The sequence below is a fragment of the Xiphophorus couchianus genome, chromosome 16 (assembly GCF_001444195.1).
Source record: "Xiphophorus couchianus chromosome 16, X_couchianus-1.0, whole genome shotgun sequence".
Taxonomy (NCBI): domain Eukaryota; kingdom Metazoa; phylum Chordata; class Actinopteri; order Cyprinodontiformes; family Poeciliidae; genus Xiphophorus; species Xiphophorus couchianus.
Window position 1 is genome coordinate 14,267,095 of NC_040243.1, and position 21,852 is coordinate 14,288,946.

At 39.0% G+C, this 21,852-nt stretch overlaps 1 protein-coding gene across 2 annotated transcripts in view; it reads left to right on the top strand.

The window, feature by feature from the left end:
* LOC114159742 (septin-9-like) overlaps positions 1-21,852 on the top strand; it is a 93,569-nt gene that overhangs the window by 391 nt on the left and 71,326 nt on the right. Inside the window, exon 2 of one of the 2 annotated variants that reach the window (XM_028041847.1) lies at positions 10,340-10,393. In XM_028041847.1, the coding sequence (XP_027897648.1) occupies positions 10,340-10,393 (54 nt within the window). Of the gene's footprint in view, positions 1-10,339; positions 10,394-16,252; positions 16,378-21,852 lie in introns of those variants that run through there. The other variant, XM_028041851.1, reaches the window with a different exon arrangement.

Here is a 21,852-nt window from a genome sequence, read left to right on the forward strand (position 1 = left end):
AATCCCCGATTTGCGAAAGGCCCCACGCTGCGTGGGATCTGTGGGTGTGGTTTTTTTTTTTTAAATCCATTTCTTGATTCCTCTCACAAAGTCGCATAAACAGGTTGTGACATAATGACAGAAAGGTGGCGCACAGAGAAAGCCTGGCTCCTTTTTTCCGTCCTGAAGAATGACATACTTTATGCTTCTGGGTCAAATCCAATCTGTTTGTTTTATGACTGGCGGCATTTAAGTTTGGCTCCTGTGACAGCTTTTGTAAAGGGTTCAAATAGACAGTTATGAATATTTAAAGAATCAATCATTTATGCATTTGTGTAAAAACTTGCGTTTATCAAACTAAGAAGTATAAAAATGTTTCATAGATGAAGGCAAAAAAGCTCTATTTAAAAAACAAACAAACATGCATTTCAACCTAATATTGTCAACGAAGTCTGGTGGCGGTAGTTTCATAGTTTGGACATGTTTTGCTGCGTTTGCAGCTGGGTTTTAAGCAACAAACAACAAGAGGAGAGTAAGGTTATTGTGTTAGACTGACCGACTGAAAGGGAGATGTCAGTTGTTAAAACATTGTTTTCTCTTCAAGAGCAAAACCATCTATAAATTGTTGCGGTGATCGTGTCATATTGGGCCAGTTTTGTTGCATTTAACCCAGAATGGCTGGCTGTTTGTCTGTAAAGCAAAACACCAGAAAGGAACAATTAAAGCAGAGCTAGACAAATATGTTTCATCTATGAAGTTGAGATACCATTAACAATACTTTGAAATATTTTTTAAAAGATGAGCTTAACACAGAAGAGCTCTTTTCTTCTCTTCTGTTATTTTTCCTACTACGTTTCTGCATGTTTTAGAATAAATCTCAGGAACTTTCAAGCATATCTTCACATGCATCGAAGACTTTTTAAAATCTTCATCACCTCCTGCTTTTGTCTTTTTCTACCATTACTAATCCTCCTTTCACTTTCCGCTGTTGCAGCCTGCTAGCTATATCACAGCCGCAACGTGGGCCATACCCTGCAGAATGCCAGCTTTCCCGGCTCCTCTTCCCGAAGTCTTTAGGTGCGATGGAGCGCCTGACAGTTTTCCATTGGAGTCGAGCACATGTTGGGTCATGCTGCTTCGCCTCCTCCTCCTCCTGCTGCTGCATGTGTGTGTGTGTGTTTGTGTGAGAAAGAGAGTGAAATCTCTCTGACTAAAGTTGTCTCAGTCTTTGTTAGACCTTCCTGCTTATAGAATAGTCTAATAACAAAGTATGCATTTAATCTGTTGTGTGGATGTGTTGTGAAGGGCCCTTTCTCTTCAGTGTGACAGGCATCTGGGATGCAGAGGTGTGGCGTTCGCAGAGGGAGTCTGACTTGTGTGTGGCCATGTGTGTGTGTGTGTGTCTGTTTTGTAATTAAATAAGAAAAGCTCTCACACTTCATCTAATTTTAAAGAAAATATTCACTTACTAAAACAGCGTTGAAACATGATGCTTAGGGGTTGTTGTTCGTTGTATGCATATCAATGTTCAATCATGCAACCTCTTGTACTCGTGGAGCTGATCCGTGCATTGTACGCCACTCCCTTAATTTGCCTGGATCAATCAGTAACCTGTATGAACGCAGCAACACACAGAGTCATTATTTTTCCTAGTGCACACCTCCTGGTATGTTCTTTCATGTCCTGCACAGAAAAAGAAGCACACACATGCTCCTTATCTACTCCTACCTGTGTGACACTTACTCCATGTTGCATTTTGGCTTTTAACCTGTTTATGCTGGAGGGCGAGCAAGGCTTTGATTCAAAGCCTGAAGCAATTGTTAAATGGTAACTTGAAAGTCGAGCTATAAACTGTGTTGAGACATATTTGCCCTGTCATCTAGCAGCGCATGCCGAGGACAGTCTAACCATCAATTTGAAAGCTACAAGGCTGTGAATAATAGACTAATAAGCTACTGGAACATGTGGACATGCATGTACAGTGCTGTGGTTTCATGTGAAATGTGGGTGTTTTTACACTGCACAGAGTTGTGCTTGGAAAAAGCTTGTGAAAATAGCAGCAAACCTGTGGGAGTACCACCGAATGGCATGAGTGGTGGTGGTGAAACAGGAAAATGTTGGGGTTTCTGGGTGATAGATTAACCCAAGCATTTACAGTTATAGATCTGAAGATTAACAAATAGGTAAATAAAGAAGCACAAAGTTTCCAAATTAATCACATGGAAAATAAATCTAAAAAAACCAAATACCATAGGTGCTTTTAGTGTAATTTTGTTTTTAAAATTGAATGCTACTATTAAAAAAACCCCAGCAACTTATAAAACCTACAATTGTTAGGATATTTGTATTTAAAGTCACACCTCAGCGCTTTATCATTTTTAACCTAACGTTATTAAGAGACATTGTGGAAGGTCCAAAGAGTGCAGAGCCCTAACCCGAACATTAACTTGGGCTTATCGGACAACCGGAAAGCTCCATGTGGGCAGCCACTTGCATCGCATTTAAAAAGGTTAGTGGTTTGGCCTTAAAAGGAAACCCACACAAAGATAATAATGCATACTCTAACCACTGCATACCTGCAGTGGTTAGAGTATGGATTTTATTTCATGTGGTTCAAAAGACAACGTTTACGTAGCGAAATAACCAAAAGGCATTATCTTATTACCGTAGTTTGTTTTCACCTTATCCTGCACCGTGCCTTATCTTAACCTCAACTATTTACAAAACCCAAGATCTCGACCACAAATACTGAGAAGGTGGTAGAGAAGACATTCAGGTAACACAGGCACACAGAAGGATGGTAGTATTAAACGGTAATATTAAATAATGTTAGACTTTCTACTTTACATTTTTCTTTTAAGTGATAAAATTGATAAATATCAGAATATGAACCAATCATGTTAGCATAAGTAGCAGTGACAACAAAAGCAAAAATCTTCAATGTTTGTTTGACATGTTCATACAACCAAGTGTCACCTGCAGCATGAAGTTCCTCCGGCTGCAGGAGACCAACTATCTACATCTATGCTGTTTCCCTCGTGCGGAGTCTGCTCTCAAGTGTCCACTCTGCTTTGTGTTTGTTATCTGCTGTCAAGAACGGAGCTCTGTGACGCTGGCCGCTGCTTCTGGGGGTGTCAGCTGACACAACAGGCGGCTAGTGTTGTACTGCTCGCCCGAGGCCTGGAGAAAGCCTGTAAAAAGATAATGGCAGACCCAGAGAGGCTCTGATACACGTGGACCAGCATTCAAATTCTTTTAGAGTAGATATGAGTGCGTTTAAGTATTTCAGATGTTGCAGCCGAGCGCTGTTGTCTCATTAGCACTTGTTGAAACATTTCTTCATGGACGAATGACAATCATGTCGTGTTAAGCAGGGCCAAGAGCCACGGCTCAGGCAGCAAATAGTAACTCAACTGTTTGGCACGAACAGCCTTCTCCTGTCATGACAGGAGTAAATATTTTTATGTTCATGGAAATCAGTTGAAGTGTTAGACACTTTTGCTTTCCGAGCACGTTGGAGTGACAAACATTTCCTGAACAAGCTTCAAAATTCACACGAACAAGTGAGCACGATAACTGAAATGCTAACCTTTGGTCATTGTTGGTTCTGTTTTTTTTCACACTCAGATATTTTATGTCTGATTACAAAAGTGTTTTAGTATTAAAGGTAGCCTGAGTAAATACAGACTGCATGTTTTAAATGAGGACTTCATTTATGGATGAAAAATCATTGTACCCTAAAGCTAACAACTGCTTGTAAAGCCTTTGTGCAAGAATTGCCATCAAATGTTTGCCAAAACTGTAAATGAATCTTATTGGCCCACTCTTCTCGGCAGAATTATTTTACTCCTGCACCATTGGAGGGTTTTCAAGCATGAATTGCCTTTTTAAAGTCACTCTAGATTTGACTAGGCCGCTGCAAACCTTTCATTTAACTTTTTCTATGTCATTCAGAGATGATCTGCTTCATCACCCAAGCGTGCATGGACTTAAGGTCACAGACAGTTGAACATTCATCTTCAGGATTTTCTGATAGAAAGCAGAAGTTAAGGTTTCATCGATTTTCAATGTCATCCAGGTCCTGAAGCAGAAAAGCAGCCCAAGACTATCATTCTACCACCACTGTGTTTGACTCTAGGTATCATGTTCTCTGTCTGAAAAATTGTTTTAGTTTTATATCAGATGGAAAAGGCACACCTTACAGACTGATAAATGTCCAGTGCGGTTCAAGGGTCAAAGTCGATGTCTTTATTTCTAATTTATTTTGTATTTTTTTCTGAGCCTATTGCATTGCTTTTTGAGATCTTTAAGTCTACTTCATGTTGTCAGGCAAGTTCTGTTTAGGTGAATTCTGGATTTCACAGATCTGGTTGTAATCAGAACCAGAAATGCGGTTTGTCACAGTTAATTCAGGTAATTACATGTCCGTGTGGATCCTGGCTGGTTTTGTAAATTATCCATTGAAAATGGCTTTATGTGCTCAAGTTATTGCTTTTTGTGTCATGATATGAATCACAAAAACAGAGAGAGAAAAAATCTGTAAGTTATCTTTAAGAATACTTTCATGACACTTTAGGTTTAGAGAAAACTCAGATTAATAATACGCTTCTTGGTGCACACCCTTACAGTGTGCAAACAGACTCTGCATCAGACGGTGGGTCAGGCTCATGATGTTGCACGCTTCAGTGTTAAGATGGAATGACAATGTTTGTTTAGCTGCTGCTTCTTAAATTCTCCATCCAAACATGGAAATCTGTGCAAATGTACAAATTCTAAGGACTTCCTTTCTCGAAATCTGGGGTTGGCCTGAAGAGTTTAAATGCACTCCCTTGTTCAGTTGCTCACCTACGACTTACTGTAAGTGCATACTTCTCAGGGGAGGTCAAATCTCATAAAGCTCTATGAGCTATTTAACTGCCTCTCCTGGGTTTTAACAGCTTTAGCTGATCCTTATCTAAAACAGTCACATTGTTTTATAGACTGCAGCAGCATCCTGGTTAATTACTCTTACAGACACTTCTTTTGGTAGACTAGAATGTGCCTTGTGCAGAGAACAGACAGATTTTGTGTGTTTGGTGGAGTGGTGCTGGTTTTCAGCGAGGTGGAAGTAGGACGAGGTGTTGTCCATCTGTCGCTTTGGCGCCAGAACTCGGGAGGAGTGCGGTTCAAGGGTCAAAGTCGATGTCTTGCCTAAACTGCTCATACATCCATGTCTCTGCATGAGTCGGGCACTGTGTGGGTGTGAGGGTGTGTTCTTCTTGCTTTACCTTGACGTTGGCCCTGCTGTGAAAGAACTCGAGGTCTTATCTGGGCCGTAAAAAAAACTATCTTGAAAAATTACCTCTGTGCCTTTTCATCTCCTGTCTTTTTTTTCATTCTTTCACTCACCTTGTTTTTTCACAAATGCTCCCCCTCGTTCACTCCACAGAGTTGTGAAACGTTGTTTGCAGCGTAGCCTGAACGTGTGCAATGAGGGCCATAAAAACACAATGGAGAACGACTGAAAAGCAGGAAACAAGCTTAGTGACATTTAACCTTTTTGCATGCACAGGTTTAACTTGACAAATTATGATTGCAAGAAAATTGTCCACACCTACCCTTGTATAGATCGTGCCAGAAATCCCGAGCTGCTCTGCAAGCAAACCACCCTAATGGGTTTGATTGAGAGATTTTTTTTTTCTTTTAATCTACTCTTGACAACCTTGAATAATTCCTAATTTCTTAGAATTTTGCTTTCATTTACTGAGAGTTTTGAATGTATTGATTTATTTTGGAGCTCTGAAATCCTTTTGCATTTCTTTGTAAGCATAAAAATCCCAGCTAAAACCAATGGATTAGCCAGTGTTGTCAAGTAATTTGACATAAGAGGAATTTTGGCCACTTGTTCCCAGTACAAACATGATTTGTCCCTATTCCTAAACTGAAAATCAATGAAAACAAATAAAAAAAAAACTAAAATTAAAAAGTCAGTCAGAAAGTTTGCTGAAATGTACCTTAAATAAATAGCAAATGCACTAAACAAAACAGATCCTACACAATGATGAATTAGGATAAAATTTGCCACCTGTTGTCTCTATAATTTTAAAAAAGACCAACAAAGTTGCAAAACCTTGTTTAAATTATCCAGCAGATACATTGTTAGGGTTGGACGTTGACATACAAATGCACTAATCCAAGTTTAATTTTTATTTATAATCCACACAAAATCACAAAGGAAAATGAAAAATGCATAGAGTTGAAAGCAATGCAAACAACCCCTCACCTGCAATCATTGAAATATTCTTTAGCAAGTTAAAGTCACTCTGAACCGTAAAACTGGTTCTTCAGCAGGTTCCAATTTGTGATCTGCTTGAGTCTTGGTGGTCCCTGGATTTATGGACATCATAATTAATCTTCTTTCATTCAAGTGCCACAGTCAAGTTGAGACTTGGATACCATTTGTTCTTCTGGCAGGACGATGATCTTAAACACACTCCAGAACTGGTTTTCTGTCTTTTGTTTCTGTAATGACCTTCTCAAAGCCATGACCTAAGATCGGTGGATTATCTGGCCTCAGTTACTTTTAATCCAACCATGCCTGTGTGGATTGAGGAACATTTTAGATAAATTTAATCCTATGGACCAAATTTTTGTCTCTTACGTTATCATTGAAGTTCAACTGCCTGTAAACGCCCAAAATTAGTATGACAATGATCTCCATGATACGTGTATGTAAACTTCTCAGTGTTAGACAGTAAAGAGTCTGTTGAAGGCTGTAGGCAGAATGAGATAATTGACTGAAATGAATGCCTGCCATTATACATGAAATATCACTCTCTAGGTTTTAAAAGAATCATTGTAGCTTTACTTCAGCAATGTCTACAACAAGCTCCACAGATTTATGTGTTAATCGAAACGCTGCCTCACTCTAAAGTGAAGGGTGTTCCCTTAACGAGGTCAAGGGAGAAAAGGGGGAGGGAATAAAAGAGGGAAGATACTTCACCTCCTGTCTTCCTGCTCAAACACAAGCCGCGTGGCCTCCTTGAGCAAACACAAAAATCTCAGCAGGATGTGAAAAGGCACTGCATACTTTAAAACCTATTCCGTCCTTTTTCACACATGTAGAAGAACAGTAACCTTAACCAATACTAGTCTATTCTTGACCCTAACCTACACAGGAGGGTCCACCGCATTAGGACCATTGTATTTTAGAAGATTAGAAAATATGCCAGAAATTGTCCTAAATAGAAGCTAAATAAGTGCGTAGCCACAAACGTAGTATTATAGGTCTCCTTAAGCATTACAAATTACATTAATCAGCCGAGTCTTGGTGCAAACACGGAGATATTTTATGACTTGTATCATCCCTGAGAAGTGCAAATTATCTCTCAGTGTTAACACAAGTAAGTGTGTTGACCTCTATTGCACGTAACTCTCTCATGAGAAAAGTATGACAAAAGAAGACTACAAAGCCTTCCAGAGGAAGTAAGGTTGTTGTTTCTGTGTGTGTGTCTGAGGCCTCGGAGAAGACTGAGCAGGAGAAATAAGTTAATACTATAGACAGCCACACTTTTCTACCAACACATTGCAGATGTTACTCCTTTGGCTTTAGTTTAGACTCACTGAATTATGTAGTGCGTGTTTGCTTTACTGTCATGTGAAAACCACAGGTAATGTTGTACAGTTACAGCACTTCCACTTATGAAGGTGTTGCTACTACTCATTCTTCTGCATGTTTATTTGTTGCAGTGTTTTACTTGAGCAGTAAGAGTCAGTGTATGTTCAAGAAGGGCGTATACTTGCGAGCCTGTTTATTTATCTTTTTTTTTTTTTTCCAGGCTTTCTTCTCCCGTAGAAGACTTTATAGGCACAGACATGTTTTTAGCTGCAAGGCTTGACAGATTGGATGGACCACCTCTATATGCCTTTCACACTATGAGATGTATACAAATACAACTTGCACAATTATAACTCATGGGATTGCTGCTTATCTAAAAAGTGGAGCGTGCACTTGAGTCCATTTTTTGTAGAAACGCCTTCGGTGACAACTGCAGCTGCCAGTTTGATTTGGGGATGTCGACCAGCGTTGCACACATAGAAAATGTTGCCTCTTCTCCTGTCCAAAAGAGCTGAAAGTCAGTCAGATTGAATGAGGAGGGTTGGTTTTTAACTCCAGCAACAAATTCTACACTAGATTTAGATCTTGACTTTCATTCTCAAGTCTTTTCCAATCTACAACATATTTTCTTTCACAAATTTGTTCATCCATATAAGACAACCTTTACAGTTAGTAATATTGGCCTAAATGAAATGAATAGACACACTTTCTCTGCATCTGATTGTTAATTTGATAATATGACTTTGACTAATATGATTATAACAAAACAGTTAGCACAAGTTATAGTAGCACTACTTCATATATTATACAGCACCGTACTCCATTAAAACTAAAAAGAAACCAAACAAGAAAAAGGAATTTGGTAAAAATGTTACTTAACTACTGAGCAACTGATCATAACATCTAAAAAATAAATAACATGATTAGATTCAGGCAGATGCAACAATTTTTCAAATAAATCTTTGAATTGAAAACTATTACTTATAGAAGGTGACGCATGTTGAACCTGAGCAAAGTATTGCCACTGGCCCAAAAGGTTCAAGCAGATAAAAAAAAAATAACATTAGAATAACAAAGTTTCTGTATGAATAGAAAGTCTCACTTTAGCATAAACTGTAGGTGTATGTCTGGGTCTGGTGTATTTTTGGTCAAAATGTGTTTATTGCTCAAAGTTATTGTTCATTGAAGTTTCTTGCAGGGGGTAGAGTAGCCAGAAATTTTACTCAAGCAGGAGTAGTGATGCATGAAAGTACATTTTGATATCTGCAGACCTTTTTTTTTCTCACGTGTACCTTTAAAATTCAACTTCTGAGTAGAAATTGAAAATGGTGCCAGTTTTTTGCACTTCATAGCCATTGACATTAGGGTGCACACACTTTGTTAGTGTCAATAATTTAACAAAATTATCATCCTTAAGTCCCTAACAAGTTGCTTTATTCACATCTTCCAGTCACCGTAAGCAGTGACACACTCAACTCCTCCACGTCAGTGAAGCCATTTTCACTTGTCATGAAACCTGGTGGAAAATAGAGCTTGCTGGTCTAATGAGCAGAGACTGATTGTCACCATCTGCTGAGTTGTGGTACAAGAAAGATTTCTGCGAAACTCAAAACAGGATGGGATGGCTGACTCATCAGCTAGAAGATGAACTTAGTTTATCTAAGCAGCAGTCGGTACTGAAGGGACAGGAAGCAGAGAAGAGTGACAGGCAACCTGAAACATCTTTCTATCTCCTGTTCTTGGAACAACAGAGTGAAGCACGTCACAGATTTATGTCTTATGTTTGCATTAAAGACTGAAACACTTACAATGGTGTCAAAGCCCACTTTAGTATCATCATGCAATCAAACTTTCATGATCACTGAAATAAAAACTCAATCAGAGTTCACTTTTGAGACACATTTTCTACAGGAATGATGTGCATCAAGGATGTTTGCCAATTCCTAGTTTCAGCCAGACAGTGCTGTGAACTATGCAGAGGATAAATATCAACATTTTGTTTAAATCTGATTCACAAACATCCGCTGAAACTAAAGTGTTCCTCTGAAACTCACACTTTTTAAAATGTGCCATGTTCAAGTCATTAAAGAAATAGTCAGGTGGGTGTCATTAATTAACAGTGTCAAGGTAGACATCAAAACCTATCATAGAAACAGCCTACAGAAACAGCGTGAAGGAAACAGCTTACAGAAAGCCTACAGAAACAGCTTGAAGGAGGGGCTTAGAGGAAGCAGCTATTGTGAGCTGACAGATTAAACTCGAACATTCTTTCCATTAAATTAAAAGAAACACATTGAACCTTTTTGTAGAGATAACAGATTATCAAGCTCAGCGTTTCTTTGAACAAAAAAGGAATCTGACACGGTAGCCTAATCTGTACACTTCAAATTTTCCATCTCATATTACTCCAGTTATCTGGCTTGTTATTACAGGGCCTCAGTAGCCTCCTCAGTTGGAGGTTATCTTGTAGCCAGTGGCCTGACAGTTCGAGCCCCCTCTCCATCCATCTCAGTCCTCATTGCCATTATGTCTTTGGGCAGGAAGCTTCACCTGCTTTGCTTCTGTCAGTCTGCCTCAGGAAACTGCAATGTACTGTAGCTTACCACTGTGAATGTGTGAATGACTGTAGTGTAAAACACTTTGGAGTAATTGGATCTGAGAAAGTGCTGTAAAGTTCAAACAAATGCTAATTTAGTGAATGTTTCCTTGGATTCACAAGGTAGATTTTATTAACTTGTCCTGCTTGTTTTTTTTTTGTTTCAGTGCGATCAGCCAGTGCTCGAACAAGAAGAACAGAAAGAGAAATTACTAGCCCCAGTAAGTAGACTGCGCCTCTGTTTTTCTTTTGTTTTGCTTTGTTTTTCTACGTTCATCATACATAACTCCATTTTTACATTTCTTTGAAGTACATGCTCATCGATCATATAGGTGTTTAGACTCTGTGGAAGTTTTACATGCTAGAAATAAAATGGGGATTTTATTTATTTTGTTTTGATCAATCAAGTGTGACATGAAATCAGATGCACAATAAATAAATAAATAAATAAATAAATAAATAAAACACTAATAAAACTAAATACATAAGCTAACCTGAATAAATAGTTGATAAAAACAGGTATTACTTAAATTAACCAGAAAACCTGTAAATAAATATATATAAATATGCTAATAAAGTCAATAAACAATTAAACAAACTTAGAGTTGAAATTTTAAACATTAATATTAAACCAATAAACCAAGACAGCTTTCAGTTCCTCTTGGGTTTTAGGTTGTTTTCATGTCTTTTGTCTGAACAGTCTTGGCTATAACTGTATTAAATGTCAGAGTAGTTGCTGCTCTTGCACTCTGCATCAATCTTTCTGTTTCTTAGTCAACATAAATGAATGACAGATCTAGTTGTCACTTCCTACACAGGAACAAATGGTGCCAGAAATTACATGTTGTTACACAACTTGAAGTTAGTGCTGTGGTTAGCCACTTATTTATATTGCACCTTTAGTTTTAAGTGTACAGAAATTAGTTTTGATAACCTCCAATGCTGAGGGCGGACTCCTTCCTGTACAGATAACAGCTGATAGTAGGGGAGCAGCAGGGAACTGATGCACTGATAAAGGCAAAAGTCAGAGATCAGACAACATTCTTGTTACCTTGGAGTTAACATTGGTTTATTTTTAAATGGTTTTTGCTTGTACTGTGTTGTGTGCAAATTTAAAAGACACTTTAGTGCTAAATGCACAAACAAGAAAACACAACTAGCATATTTACACAGAGCATTCAGATGTTGGTTTAACTGTGCTGCAGGTAATCTAAGATGTAGTGAGCAACAAAAAAAAAAAAAAAAATCTCACCATGTGATTTTCAGGTGTGCTTTTGTTAGAGGACTTTCACAATATTAGAAGCATGCAAGCTGAATCTTGCAGCTGAGGGCTCTGTAAATTGTTTACAGCGTGTGTGACAGCAGCCCTCACTAAAGCTGAATTGTAAAATGACCCTCAGGATGTAACACAGAGGGAAAAAGACAAAGGATAAGGGTAAAAACAGAGGCTGTTTAACTCATTCTGATGGTTGCGTATGTTGTCTGCTTATGCCTGGCATTTATTCGTTTTTAGCGTGTTATCATTGAAAAATATTGAGCGATATCAATTATTTGCACAATTTGACTGTGGCACAAGCACTCAGAAAAAAAATATATGTCATTTACAACAAGAATAAGTTTGCTTTTGCTCTATGGTGTGCCTTTTTTTTTTTCTTTTTACCATGGAGCACAATGTGTAAAGGGCGGCTAATGACTGTGAAGCTTGTATCTGATTTAAAACCTCTGAGCAAACACCAGGTGCATAAATATCTCTTGAGTTCCTAATTGTTCTGACATGTTTCCTAGAAAAAGTTCAGTTATTTTGCAAAGAGGGCTACTTCATCTGTCTTTGTTTTTCGGCTGTCTATGGGTCAGAGAGTGATAAGGGGTTGGGAGCAAACAAATGGGGTTTTCCCAATTGCTTAAGAACCATTACTGGCTGAGGTTATTTCAAGTTTTTATGTGTTTGAAAGTACATAAATGGGCATGCTTTACCTTGATATGACTGAAAACCACTCCAAGACTTTGGAGGTGAAGTAAATTTGCTTTAGCTCACATGTATGTACAACCTTACACACAAGTTGCTAGGAAGTGCTTAGAGGTGTGGATAAAGTCCTCACTGTCAGCAGACTTCCCTGATGTAGGGGCATTTACCACTATCCATGTGTGTGTGTGTTTCTGTGGGATGGCTGGCATGGCTTAGGGAGATGCCCTTATGCAAAGCATGTGCTAGCGCAGCAGAGTTACGAGCCCACAAGCATGGAGGTTACTTTCAAATAGTGATCAAATTTTAATTGAAAAACAGGAAGGAAGGAGATTTTTCAGTTGTAACAATAGGCCTAGTGTTGTGATCTCCACATTTAGATGACATACCAACACTGTGCTGCCATATAGTCCATAATTTACAGTACTCTGTCTTGAGTCATCCCTCATTTCCTCATAATTTGCTTCCAAAGATCGAGACCTCCGCATGCTCTCTTAGTGTTCTTGAGCAATGTTTCCTCCATGTTTTTTTCTTTCTTCACTTTTTTTTCTACTTTTCATTCCAGTACTTGACCGATTTCAGAGGAATGTTTAGTTGGTTGTTAGGGCACTTAACCCTGACCAATAAATCATTCAAACAAAGAAAGGCTCCTGAACTACATGTCTACACAAAGCAGACAACTTAACGCACTGCTGGGTCTCTGACTTGGGTTTCATTGGCATACAAATGTACACCGCTTAAAGTAAACAACGCATTAACATCACCTTTCTGTGCATGTCTCAGTGTACATGATGGGATTTTCAGCCACCTCAGGCAGTTTCAGTTGTTAAATTAAAAATAATCGTGGCATGAACATTGCAACATAAAAATACAGCACATAATGCTGCGGACATTTATACAAGTGATACTCAAATATCACATTTAACCATATTTCCTAAACTCAGGCTATTCAGAAGCTCTGTCTGCACTGATAAAGTTGATAAAGATGGCTCCAACATCGGACGGTATGACCTGTTGTCAAGTGGGAGCTCCTGTAGACTGACTATTGAGGACTAAATGTTCAGCCCAGATGGTCAGTTGATTATTGAACAAGGAAAAGATATAGGACTGTGAAAGAATGCTAAAAGTAATTTACCCACTCCTGGCACCGACACCGACCTCAGTTTTAAATCCTTCATCTCAGTGCACACACATGCTATACCAAGTCATAAGCAACACATATGAACACTTTATGTTTTAAAGAATTTGCTTTATTTTATTATGGTGACAGTACATTTCAACATATATGCATAAGGAGACAGTGTAAGTAGCAACCTGTCACAAAGACAGCGTCTATTACTGTTGCTTCTATAAAAAGAAAATTGCAAAGAGCATACAACCTCAAATTTGAATTTAGCACCAACCGGAGTATTTCCAACAGCAACAACAAAAAACATTTCACAGAAAAACATGACACATGGTAGATGATCAGCTGAGAGAGCATGAATCTCTCGGTTCCTCTTTTTATAGGTTTTTTTTTGCTGTCTTAAATCTTGATTCATGTTTTTTTGCTTTGTTGATCTGAGCAGACAGTTTTGCTTTTTGTATCTGCTATGCGCAGATGAAAAAGTAAATCAGAAAGTGAGTCAGTCCAAGTCCAAATGAAAACTGAAAGTCCTTCATAAAGCTTGGAGAATTATTAATCAAGGTTACTGTAATGATTACAAGTCTGGTGCTGCAGAAGAAATATTAAGACTATGTCCTTTTGCATCATCACAATTCCATACTTTGACCATTTGAGGGTGCTAACGTACCTTTTTTCCATTTTTCATCAAGCAGGCCACTGAAGTTGGCTTTCTGATTCTGAACATATGAAAGGCAAATGGACAACAAAAATGACCATAGAAACAGACCAAAGCCACCAAATGTTTTTGTTTATTTTACTGTAGCTACTTGTGCATGGGAGTCATACTGAGACACTGTAAAATAAAAACACAAATATTAGCAATAAAACATTAAGGGCAGGAACAGTCATTCAGAGATCAGGTCCTGCAGTCATTTGCTTGAAGTAAAAGAAGGAACATAAAAAAGAAGCCATTTTCCCCCCAAGTTTTGCATGTACTGAAGGGACACTTCCTATTTGTCACATAAAAAAGCAAATACTATTGTATTTGCTTTTTTATGTGACAAATAGGAAGTTAGATGCACTGGTAGTAAGCCAGTAAGAGATTTATAAATGAAAAGTATCCAGTGCAATAGTCCACATGTGAACAGCAAAAGTCAGTAAACCAAAAAGTGTAAAGTGTGATGGTGAGTAAATGGTTTACATCTTGTGATGAATCTCAGTGCCCCGTGATAGAAACCACCCAACATCCAGTGCAATAGTCCACATGTGAACAGCAAAAGTCAGTAAACCAAAAAGTGTAAAGTGTGATGGTGAGTAAATGGTTTACATCTTGTGATGAATCTCAGTGCCCCGTGATAGAAACCACCCAACATCCAGTGCAATAGTCCACATGTGAACAGCAAAAGTCAGTAAACCAAAAAGTGTAAAGTGTGATGGTGAGTAAATGGTTTACATCTTGTGATGAATCTCAGTGCCCCGTGATAGAAACCACCCAACATCCAGTGCAATAGTCCACATGTGAACAGCAAAAGTCAGTAAACCAAAAAGTGTAAAGTGTGATGGTGAGTAAATGGTTTACATCTTGTGATGAATCTCAGTGCCCCGTGATAGAAACCACCCAACATCATATGGTGGTTGTTGACCTGTTATATGTATTTTAACCTATATAAATGCAATTTCTCTCTTCTATTTGCTTGTCTGAAAAGCGCTGTATAAAACGGACTGATGGATTAATTTTGAGGGAAATGACATCTACAGAAAGGTTTTATAATCAGTGTCTTGCAAAACTATTTGTACCACTGGGCACAATAACATTTTGTCCTGTTATTACCTTGGAAGTGTTTTAATAGATTTTGTTGTGTCAGACCATTTCAAAAAATGCATAAAAATAAAGTGAAATGGATACTTGGTTTTTAATTTTATTTTCTCTGTTAGTCTTTCAACATGCAATATGCTTTTCCTTCGTTTCTCCTAAAATCCCTCTGAATTTCTGTCAGAAGTCGTCAAATTGATAAGGAGAATGCATCTGTGTTTAATTTATTAACATTATAACTACAGCTCTTTGGCTATTTGGGAGCACCAACGTACAGATTTTCTTTTTAACACACTCGTTAACTCTCAGCTAATTGTCTTAATCTGAAGAAATGCTATCCAGAAAAATCCCCCAGAATGAAAGTTCTCCTACAAACATGCAGCAGGTCAGTGGGTTGGTGAGGGTTGCGCAAGCCAGCAGACTGACATGTCTAAGTGTGTTTGAGCTCTCTATCAGAGCTCAGACGCTTACCATGTGACCTCTGACCCCATGCACAGCTTGAGGGACGTGCCAACAGTCAGAGGTCATCTCAGTTTCCTGAACACACATTTCGGAGCGAGGGTTGATGCTTCATCACACTTTAAATCTCTCACGCTCTTTCTCTCGTTGTGCCTTTCATTGTTGCTGGGAATATGGAAAGGCTTTCTCTTCTGTGTTGACTCTTCAAACATTTCAGGGAAGTTTTTTTTTTTTTTTAGTCATTACTTTTTGCCCTTTTCCATCTGACTCCAATATTATTTCAGCAGGCTATCATCTTCCACGACAGAGCTGTATCTATGCCACTATGAGGAAACTCAGACATGTTTTTGGACTTGACAGGATTACAGTTGTTATCAAATGAATCACAGCTCTCCAACACGAGGAGCTGAAGAGTTTTCTTTTCCTGCCGCTTATTTTCACCCAATTAGACCCCATCCATGTCACATGGCTGGGCTGATGGTTTATATTTTCAACATACAATGAAGCTTCAGTCTTGTGTAGAGATTTTTTTTTACATAAGGAGAGGAAAGAGAAAGAAGAGTCTGCAAATGCAACATATGATCAGCACATGGGGATGTCGTAATTCTGAATTCATTAGCAGGGAAGGAAACAAAGCCAGGAGAGGGAGGGAGAACCAAGAGCCTGAAAGGAAAGAGAGAGTGAGAGGAGGAGGAAGAGGAACCCAGCGAGGGAAGGAGAGAGGGAGCGATTGACGGGAGAGGAGAGGAGGGAAGTCTAAAAAAAAGTTGGGAGGGAAGAGGGGAGAGAGAGAGGAGTGAAAGAGCAGACACTACATGTGGCTGTGGAGGGAGCGATCCCGTTATGGAGGGGGACAAATTCTCAGGTAAGACAAACTCCAGAAGCTCTCAGCTGAGAGGAGCTCAACTTCTCCCCTCAGTGCAGTTAGATCTGCTCCTTTTCTGCGACCGAGACACTTTTTTGCTGCCGTCTGCTTTCCCCCCCTCTGTGGTATTTTCCACTTGCTCATTCTGGCCTGTTTGCTGACTGCATGCTTTTTGGGGGATTTGGAGCTGGAAGCTCTGCAGAGCTTTTGTAGCAGCTTTGGCTACAGCTGCCAGATTTGCAACCTTTTCTGTCTTTTCTGTCTCCTTTGTAATATCCTTTGCGGATAACCTACTATTATATTTTCCTCTTTATCACCACATCCTGACACTTTTCCATCAAAGTTTAGAAAATGTAACTCTACCGAAGTGACACAAAATGTCACTTTCTATCCAGACATGTCTGCTTCTCCCTCATTCTTCCTGGGTGTGAAAACAGGAAAGAGCTCTGTTTGAACAGTACTACTCTTGTCCCATGTGGCTTTTTAACCTACTTTGGCACTTTGGCCCCTTTGGTCAGACTTTCCTTTAGTTAACGGGACAGAAAGTCCCAAAGCAGCAAATAAAAGCTCTGACTTTGAACTGAAACCTTTTAGAAATATTTCTCACTGTTTATATGTGGGTGTGTGTGTGTGTGTGTTATTATGTGTGATCCCTCTGCCATCAGGGAGGTCATATGTGTGACCTAACAGCTTGCCACACCTTCAGGTTGTGTGAAATGTGGCCTCTTGTTTCCATGTACTTTCTCCAAGGCTTTGCAGCAAGTCATTACAGTTTTATGTATGTTTCCCACAGGCTTTAACTGTTAACTACTGCATTACTGTGTTTATATTTTCCAACATATAACGTACAAGGTTTTCTGGCAAGGTGGTGTCTTTGTGTATATGTGTATGTACATTTCGGCTTAGGTCAATTTATGTGCTGGATTTTCAATAATTTAGAAATAAGACAGTGCTCTGGTTCATTTATGTTGAGCCTCTTTGATCTGCAGGCAGCACAAGTCCTTTTGACACAAGTCTGCCATGTCCTACCACCATATTTCTCCCGTACCCTATAATTTCTTTTGTTTTCTTAGAAAAGTAAGGCAAGGCAGGAGTTTTCACTGTAATTTTGAGGGCTAGAGGTCAGGACATCCTGCTTGCTGTTCCTTGAGTCCCTTTGCTGTTTATTACTGAGGTACAATATTGCAACCAAAATGGTCGAGACGTCAAGGATGCAGTGAGAACATGAGAAATTTTCTGTGCGAGTGATGGATATCAGTGAAACACGTCTGTGGGAACATTTGTCATGACTTTAGGCTACGAGAGAAGAGAAGGGATGGCAGACAGAGCGGTGAGAGTAAAGGAGGAGGGAATGCAGAGCGCGTTAACAACAGGTGTTGTAATCCTGGACGTGCTGCTGTGGGGAAGTACTTTTGCATCTCTGCTATGTAATGCTCACCACTGAAAATTTTGTCTGTTATCCATGTGAGGAGTTCAAAGGATGTGTCTGTTATGCAACAAATCTGTGGCTTTACAGGAAGCTAACAGACTACCTTCATGGTAACCTCTTTCTGTTTCGGAGAAACCATTCTATATGTTCTGCTTCAAGAAAGGTGAAACAGTGATTGCTTTCATTCTATACCACAAGATCCGCCGTCCCAGGTAGCCAAACGTATCAATTTTCTATAATCAGTTCATTTGCTAAATTTTCTTTTCCTAGTAACTTTCACTAAATTATTATTATTTTTTCTCTTATTCAGCCAGTTGTATGCAGTTGCCATTCAATGTTAATATGTTCACTCTGCTGTACACAGATTTCTTCTGGTTAGATTTAGTGTCTTGCAAAACATTTTTACATATTGCAAAGTTACAACCACCAACTACTTTGTGTTTCATTTGGATTTCTTAAATAGCCCAAAACAAAGTAGGACACAACTATTAAGAGACATGTAAAAAACAATTTTTTTTTTTGTTTCAAATAAAACTCTCAAGAAATGTAGAATGCACCGATACTCAGACACCAACTTTTTCCCGCCTGGGGTTTTTGCACTTATGTCTTTCCCAAATGTCATTAAGTGTGATCATATAGTTAGGGTGTCTGAGAAAAGGAATTTTAAGTCTTGTCACAGATTTTCAAAAGGATTTGAGTCTAGATTTGGGGGGCACCACTTTAGCCCACATATATGCTTTGTTCTAAACCACTCAGATCAAAACATAATCTGAATAGCTCTGCATCTCGAGCTACACAGCTGTAGCTCTGGATGTAAGTGAATCTCCTCCCTGGCCTCTAATAGCGCTCTTCCTGGATGATTCTGTATTCAACTTCCTCTGTCTCCCCATGACATTCTCTGACCAGTTTAAATTTTTATTAAATAAAAGATAATAATTTCATGGCATGATGCTGCCTTCTCCAAGTTTTGTCTTGAGGACAGTGTGTTCAAAAAACCTCTGAGGCCTTTAAGTTGCTGGATTTATACTAATTACACACCGGAGGATTACGTTTATGACTTACTCGATTTATCAGGGCAATTTCAATGCATTGGATTTTATTCAGGGGTAGCAGAAAAGAGGACCTATGCAGCTAGGTGTTATTTTCCTCATACATCACAGTTCTGCACTGCCATTGCAGAGATTCCCCACAAATTACAGTAAATCTGTGAAAATTAAAGGAACAGTTTTATGAACATTTTAGAAACTGTTTTTTGTTGATCAAGAAACAAGGTATCAAAGCAGATACTACAAATTTTGAATTTGTAATATTCAAGGGGCTGTTTTTAGTTACAAATGAACAATAGCTTTCCCCCTCTAATCTTTGGAAAATACTAAATTAAAATTTTCAATAAATCTAAGAACAACAGACTACATTTGACACTTTATGTCAGCTGTTTCAAGAAAAATGTTTGTAGCTCTGTGTTGGTTTTTACATGTTTAATTTTTTCTTTTCCACACTATTTGGATGTGTTATTGGTGGCTCTCCCTACCATCTGCCTCAGCCAAATCAATTCTCCTCATACTAATCGGTTATGCTCCTTCCTCGTTGTGTCCAAATCTGCTTTCAAGACTTCATTGGTTTCCTGTGCATGCTTTTTTTCCAACATGATTCAACAGTGATTGTGTTTCTCAGTGGAAAACGCTCAGCAGAAACCCCAGTGAGTGCGAAGCGAAGATGAAGGGGCTGACGTGTCTCGTTAATTTCCAGTCTCATGTGGTCAGCTGATGATCAACTCATATGACACAGACACAGTCAGAGTCTCCTCCAAATGTCAGAGTTATGACGGTTCGGGCAGCTGCAAAGCTTCACAAATTCACTCAGAGTAAATAAATAAAAAATTGTTTGCAATATATTTTTCACCCAGCAGGTGGAGGTGCAGAGTTGATCAAGTCAACTGTGTCTGCGTTGCTCTTTGCAAAGCAGCTCCTTTTACTACCTGAAATCTTTTGAGACAAAACATTAAGATTTACTTTTCTGTCCTGGGCATAAATTGTTCTAGGCTTTTTTTTTTTTTTTTTGGTTGATTTTCAATTCATGATGAATAGACCAGTGTGCATCTGCATTGGCAAGACCAAGGACGGTCTTGCCAATACAAAATGTTGGCTAAGTTGTTATTGACACTGCTGTTACCCGTGAGAGAAAAGGGGGAAGATGATGGTGGGAGAAAGTAAGGCCAACTGGGATTTATCTCTGGTCATGGACAGCTGCGCTCAGTTTTCTATCCCAGCCTACGCTTGAGATGCACACGTGCAGGGCTGCGGCATGTGTGTGCCTGCGTCACAAATATGCAAATAAAACAACGGAGCAAAACGCTGTTGAATGATATGCCATTGTGTCTGTATGTGTGCGTGTGTGTGTGTGCATCCATCACAGTTTTCCGACAGGTGTTCCCGTTTGATAAAACCTTGCCGGGTGCTGATGCTTAACATTTGGTTTTGGGCAGCTGCTGTCCTCACAGCTGTGGCTGTACTTTAGATAAAGCTGCTTGACCATGTGGGTAAGGCCTCCGGAGGGGGGTCAGGGAGGGAGTCAGTGTGCATGTGGAGGTTTCTGCTGTGCTGCATTACAGCCCATTTAAGCTTCTTCTGCCATTACATTTTCAGTAAATAAATCCCTGTACATTGCATGTGTAACATAACTGTTTCCCGTATCAGAAGTTGCAGATTCTCACCGGTTTTCTCTGGAGTTTATTTCCCACATTCAGCTGCACACTGCTGCGCTGAATTAAAAGTCAGATATTTCTCTTCTGGGGTTTAAACTGGCCGTGCTGCTTCTCTCATTAGTCATGCTCGCTCTCTGTGTGTGATTCTCACAGCATGCACATACTCTCTCTGCAGGGGTTCAGTGTCACCACACATCTTCTGCTCTGTTTTAATACCCCCTACTTCCCTTTTTGCACCTGGGGAGACATCTGCACACCTTTTTCCAGAGATCCTTCCTGCCTTACTCATCCCCACCTCCCCCCCCTGTGGGGTCTCTTTATTATGGTGGTTACCATGTGAACTGATATAACAGTGGGGCCAAATCCAATTTATGCATGCATCTGCATATAAGTAGACATAGGTAATGTGCTCACCACCATTCATGGTTTTTACCGACTCCAGATGGGGCCACTACGTAAAGAATGACTCATGGGTGAGTTTTCCGCTTTGAGGCCAACAAAGCTTTTGTTGGTTTTGGATGAACACAGCAGGAAGCCGGAGTTTCCTCTGTTGCTGGCGCTGCTTACGATAAAAATAACAACCACTGCCCAAAAATGAAATCAAACTCACATGATCATAAAACTGAAAATAATGGCTTTAGAAAAAAAAAAAAAAACTCATAATGTAGTTATTAATTACTATAACAAGACAAAAATCCAATTAAGATAGTAAACATGTGGGTTTACAGTTTTAAACTTTAAGCATTGGCATTCCTCTTCGTGCTGAGGTGTAGCTATAGCTTAACACGTCAGTGGTGCAATTTTTACATCAACAAAAGGACATTTTTATAGAGTACATTGTCACATAAAGCCCAGCCTCCCAAAACAAATATCCTTTCTGGAGCTTAATAAACACTCAACCGTCATGAAACAGAAAGGCCTTGTTGTAAAATTTGCATGCATCTTAGTGAGTAGATCAGCAAACTGATAATTGGTTGTAATTTACTGTAGAACAAACCGAGCTACAATACAAAGATTAAACTCATCGTGTCACATTGTAGCTATGTTAACACAACAATCAAACTGTGAAGATTAACTTTTGTACTTTTAGAAAGTACACTTGCCATTTAAAACATTATCTGATGCTAAATTAGCAGCATTAAATAAATAAACGTTAGCAGTGAATGTAGAGCAGTAAAAATAAACTACAAAACATAAACGTGGCGCTGAAAAGTTGTGAGATAAAAACAAAGAAGCCCTCCAGGAACGTTCATTAGCAAATGTGAGAACCTCTGACCTGTTTGGTGGTTGTGGTATTTTCATCAGTTAGGCAGAGATACCACTATATTTATATATTTGTGTA